The sequence below is a fragment of the Oryza glaberrima genome, chromosome 5, assembly GCF_000147395.1.
Source record: "Oryza glaberrima chromosome 5, OglaRS2, whole genome shotgun sequence".
In the NCBI taxonomy this organism is placed as follows: domain Eukaryota; kingdom Viridiplantae; phylum Streptophyta; class Magnoliopsida; order Poales; family Poaceae; genus Oryza; species Oryza glaberrima.
Window position 1 is genome coordinate 15,932,968 of NC_068330.1, and position 4,553 is coordinate 15,937,520.

At 39.7% G+C, this 4,553-nt stretch overlaps 1 protein-coding gene across 3 annotated transcripts; it reads right to left on the bottom strand.

Annotated features, from left to right (window-relative positions):
* Positions 1-211: 211 nt before the first annotated feature.
* Positions 212-4,553, bottom strand: LOC127772774 (AP-3 complex subunit mu). Of its 3 annotated transcripts, none has more exons than XM_052298743.1 (8): positions 4,397-4,553; positions 4,172-4,277; positions 3,926-4,027; positions 3,124-3,213; positions 2,138-2,385; positions 1,592-1,801; positions 1,280-1,487; positions 212-1,056 (listed from the first exon to the last, which is right to left on the bottom strand). In XM_052298743.1, exons 1-8 carry the CDS (start codon positions 4,429-4,431, stop codon positions 811-813), a joined length of 1,245 nt encoding a protein of 414 aa, XP_052154703.1. In that variant the 5' UTR covers positions 4,432-4,553; the 3' UTR covers positions 212-810. The 3 variants fall into 3 exon arrangements, with proteins under 3 accessions (XP_052154703.1, XP_052154704.1, XP_052154701.1); XM_052298741.1 differs by having other exon boundaries at positions 216-1,056; positions 3,926-4,036; XM_052298744.1 differs by lacking the exon at positions 3,124-3,213 and having other exon boundaries at positions 3,926-4,036.

The window sequence follows — 4,553 nt, forward strand, 5'->3', positions numbered from 1 at the left end:
AAAAACTAATGATAAAAATGAAGCAAGTCAACTCTAAAATTAAGTTTTAAATTTTAGCAATGGCTGATATGTTGTAGGCCATACGGTACGACTGATACATGAATCTCTCGTGTGATTTACCATCATCACCATTTGGATTTTCTGAAACCACTCACCTGAGAAGTTTTAGGGTTATTAAAGAAGTTTCCACGCGTTCAGTACTAGTTCTTTCTTTCGAGAGTGCTCCAGTAGAACTGATACTAAGTCAAGGTGATTGACCATGCATATGACTGTAAGTTGGAGCACCCTTTGCACAGACAATTTCGCTTGCAGATCACATCTAAACTAGTTGTAGTATTTTTCCTTTAAATAAGAGTTACAGGCACCTGCTAATTTTTGTACAGCTGTTTACAAATTACAAATGCAAACACAACAGCTATGACGCGCATGGAAATAATAGCCCTGGTTGTTGAGGTGTTGGGGGGTTCAAAACCTATTCACTTCAAAAACACCCACCGCTTTTCAATGTGTAGTTCAAAGGAAAGACTGAACATTAACAGATTTACTCAGTGAAATGGATGGTGAACAGAAGGGATATGGCAGAACTCAAAATCTTGATCTCAGGCACTGAACATCTATACGAAGAAACCTTCGCCTTCATAAACACAGCGAAGATTCTGTGGCTTTGCCGACGAGGAGAAATAAGATTGATCTAGGCAGACTGCCCATGGACGAACTGACTTATCGTGATGCCTTGCCAGCCCACCCCCGGGGATTATGGTATCATGTTGGTTTCAACGTGCAGACAACAGCTGTGAATCACACAGAAACCTAAGATCTGACCTCATACCTTCCAGCTTGAGTCTGGGCTCGAAAACCTTTGTAAGGAGCATTGGGAGTGTTTTTGACTTCCAGCTTATCAATTTGAAGCCCAGATAGTGCAACCCCCATAATCTTGAATTTCACCTCAAACGTTGGGAATGTATGCAAATGAGTAAGCCCTTCTTCAAGGCGTAAATTCCCGGAGAGAGACGGGGCTTTGTCTTTTGGAATCTGCCCTATTGTCCAAAGGCAGGTCTGCATAAGAAAGAAACATGTATTAGGCAAGCAAAATATGTAGACCATAAAGACCTATGTTTGCTGATACAAAGTATAGTATAAATAACTGACATTTGCCAAAAAAGCATTCAAGCTGCAATCTTGCGTTTACTGAGAACGTAGATACTAGCTACATGCATGACTACTGATAGAATAGGCATGAATCAAAGTCACAGTACTGATGGGGAAAGAAGGTATTGACCTGGTCAGCAAGAATATCAACTGTGCCATAGTTTGCAGTCAAATCAGCAGAAGCGATAAGTGGGGGCAATCGAAACTGCACTGTTATAGAATCAATAGGTTTCCCAGGATCATTTTTAATCCCCACCATCACATTGACACGGCAATTCCCCGAATCTGATGTTAACTGAGGTTTCACATAAATTGGTATGGTCTTCAATTTCTTAACTCTGGTCATTTATGATTAAATAATGAGTAAAAATACAACAGACAAGTCAAACATAGCCAACAGAGAGAAACAGAAGGAAACATGAGAGAGCAAATATTTATGCACCTGTAACTCATGAGCTCGAACTGCCCGTCAGGTGGAACAAATGAAAGGATCTGATTGGATTCCCAAGGTCTGAATCGGACACAAGGGTGAAACCTCACATCGTTGATAATTGTAGGATTAGAAAATGACAAGGTCAGTTCTGGTACACCTGGAAGGCTAGAATTTACTTGAATTTTACCATATGCTTCACATTTCACTAGAGCTCCTTCTCTGTAAAAAAATTTACTGGGATGTCAGACATCAAAAACATTCATTCTCTATGTTGCATGTCCTAAGATAACAAAATCAGATGGTCGCATCTCTCCAGAAACGAGCTACATTGTGTTTATTCACAGACATGGTTTTGTTGGGATCCTTACTGCTATAACAGTTAATGGGTCTGAACTAGATCACAGTAGTCAAAAGTTTGAATATGCTAAATAGAGTTCAGTAATAGCTTCCTGCAGATATTAATAGATGACAAAACTGTTCAGGCATGTCTAAAACTCAAATTTACAGATTTAGTAAAATATACTTGGAATATCGAAAAGGCCAAGGTGAAAGTACCTGTTCACACATGCGTCTAGTTCTTCAACTATGTTAACATAGACTTCATTGCTTGCATCCTTGACAACAGTTGTTCTCCATGGTACAAAAGAAGCAGCTGCATCTGGAAGTTTGTTACCAAGATTAGAACTCTTACCAGTCACAACATTCAACATTTTGCTGACGATATTTGGTGGGGCAATCATCTCTTTCAAGATATTTGGCTCAGTAGTGAGTGGAAAACCGTTGTCCATCATCTCATCTAAAATCTGCACTCATACAAGTATTATATTATTAAAATTTGCCTATCATGATCTTCACAAGCAGCTAAATATGCTGATATTTAGACTGCAGCATGCAGCCTAGATCAATGTTTCACATATCAATAGAATGAAAACAACAAAGGGTCTTGATCAATCCACGTACACATAGCAGTTAGATTACAGTAGAAATTATTGCCAACAAGTAGATAAGTACATGTAAAGTTCATCATACTGGCAGTTGAAGTATCAATTAGGTAAATTGTAGTACAGAATAAGTACTTCTTTTTATCTGTGTTGCAAACAATAATATCATTGTGTTTAAAAAGTATGGAACGATTGGGATGGCATAGTAGCTGAATAATATATTTTGTCTAACCTTAATTTGATCTGTAAATTAACTATAACAATTATAACTTTTTATATACAATAGCAACATAAAAAAAAAAAGCACAACGCAGCACAAACATCACAAACTGAGCCTAAGAATGATATCCTAGTTTTGAACTTGTACCATGGTACACAACTGTGTCCAAAATCTGTATATAGTGAGAAATTTAAAACCTGTCTGACATAATTTGACAAGAAATCTTCCAGTAATAAAGTCAAGTGGCACTGTAATATCATCCAAATATTTGCACTAGTTTTCAAATTTCAGAAGACTAGAACAAGATGAAAATGATATAATAGGCAACCAGCTGCAAAGTTATTATGTGATGTCACATAAAAGAGCAAATGAAAATAGACCTGATATACAAGTACGAAGTTGTCTTTGATTATGTCTTCATTTAAATCTCCAAGATAGTCAGTTAGGACATCAGCAACCCGTAAGAGAAACTGGAAGCCGCAAATCATATTCACAGAACCATAAAAAAGAGCAAAAGTTAAAACATGTAGTCAGTCATGGTTCTTGGCATTTCATCATAAATTACTGCAATGTGCATGTTCCATGGTAGATTGGTAGGACATAATTAGGATAGTGACAACAATTTTGTAGTTAGTTGCAAGTTTTTACTGATAATGCTTCTAAAGTCCCAAAGTTGTTGAACACATCATTTCATACCTTCAGGAAACTTTCAAGCATGAAAAGAAACCTCTTTAGTAGGGATATGCATAACATGATTCCAAAGAAAAATTCTGAACAATTACATGTTTTACGCATACCAGAATGGAGAAAATTATTGAAGCTGACATCCAAATGCATAGCATATTTGATAATAATATAATTATATAGATTCCAGGATCTTGATAGATATTATCAAAGTTCTAGAAATACCGGTTCCTTGTAAGCATGACATGTAATCGAAAATCAGTATGCAAAACCCACCAGTATGACTAGTATTGATTTCACACTTATTCTTGCTGAAAGTGTGAGTAGTATCAAAGCATTCAGTATGCTCAGCAACAAATAACAAGTGATCTCTACAACTCTACCCTAGTTCAAACTAGCTATCTTCAGCAATTGAATTATGCTGTACTGCTGATTTTACTATTATCACAGAGCTCCCAAGCAAGTAAAAAGGAGGAGCTAAGAGGATAAAACTCATACCTCGATAGCCAACAACGGGGGCATCTCCACTTGGGTGCATGCCAAGAATGTCACCCCATTTCGATAAACTTGAAACAAGTAATGCGTCGGTGAGACCACCACCTGCAAGACCTTCCGAAAAATCAAAGCAACATAATCAGCAGAGCTCCCCCATCAAAATCTAACAGCTAAAACAGCACTGCATCACAACAAATCAAAGCTCGAAAATCCGAAAGCAACAGCCCAGAGGAAGAACCGAATATCAACCTTGGAAGCGTCGCCGGCGGCGTGGGCGAGCACGTAGTCCCAGAACCAGCCGCAGATGCCGCGGTCCACGCGGTGCGCCGTCATCTGCTTCTCCACCATCACCTCCCTGCCATGCCGGAAAATTTCAGTTCAGTTACAAAATCAGGTCAGGACAGATCCGGCGACAGAGGGGAGGAATCGATGCGAGGAGGATTGCGGGGATCGGCGGGCGGGGAGGGGAATTACCCGGAATCGGAGAGGAGGAAGACGCACTGCAACATTCTGCTCCCCTCTCTCGCGGCGGCGGCGGCGGCGGCACCGAAACGGAGGCGGGGGATCGCCGGCGGTGAGGATCTGCGACCTCGCTACGAGCAAGAGAGAGCAGCTCTCGTGCTGGAGAGTT

Coding starts and splice junctions, on each gene's coding strand:
- LOC127772774 (XM_052298741.1), bottom strand. CDS start 4,431: ATGTTGCAGTGCGTCTTCCTCCTCTCCGATTCCGG. Junction 4,278..4,396: donor TTCCTCCTCTCCGATTCCGG/GTAATTCCCCTC, acceptor CCGGCATGGCAG/GGAGGTGATGGTGGAGAAGC. Junction 1,802..2,137: donor CTAGACGCATGTGTGAACAG/GTACTTTCACCT, acceptor ATTTTTTTACAG/AGAAGGAGCTCTAGTGAAAT.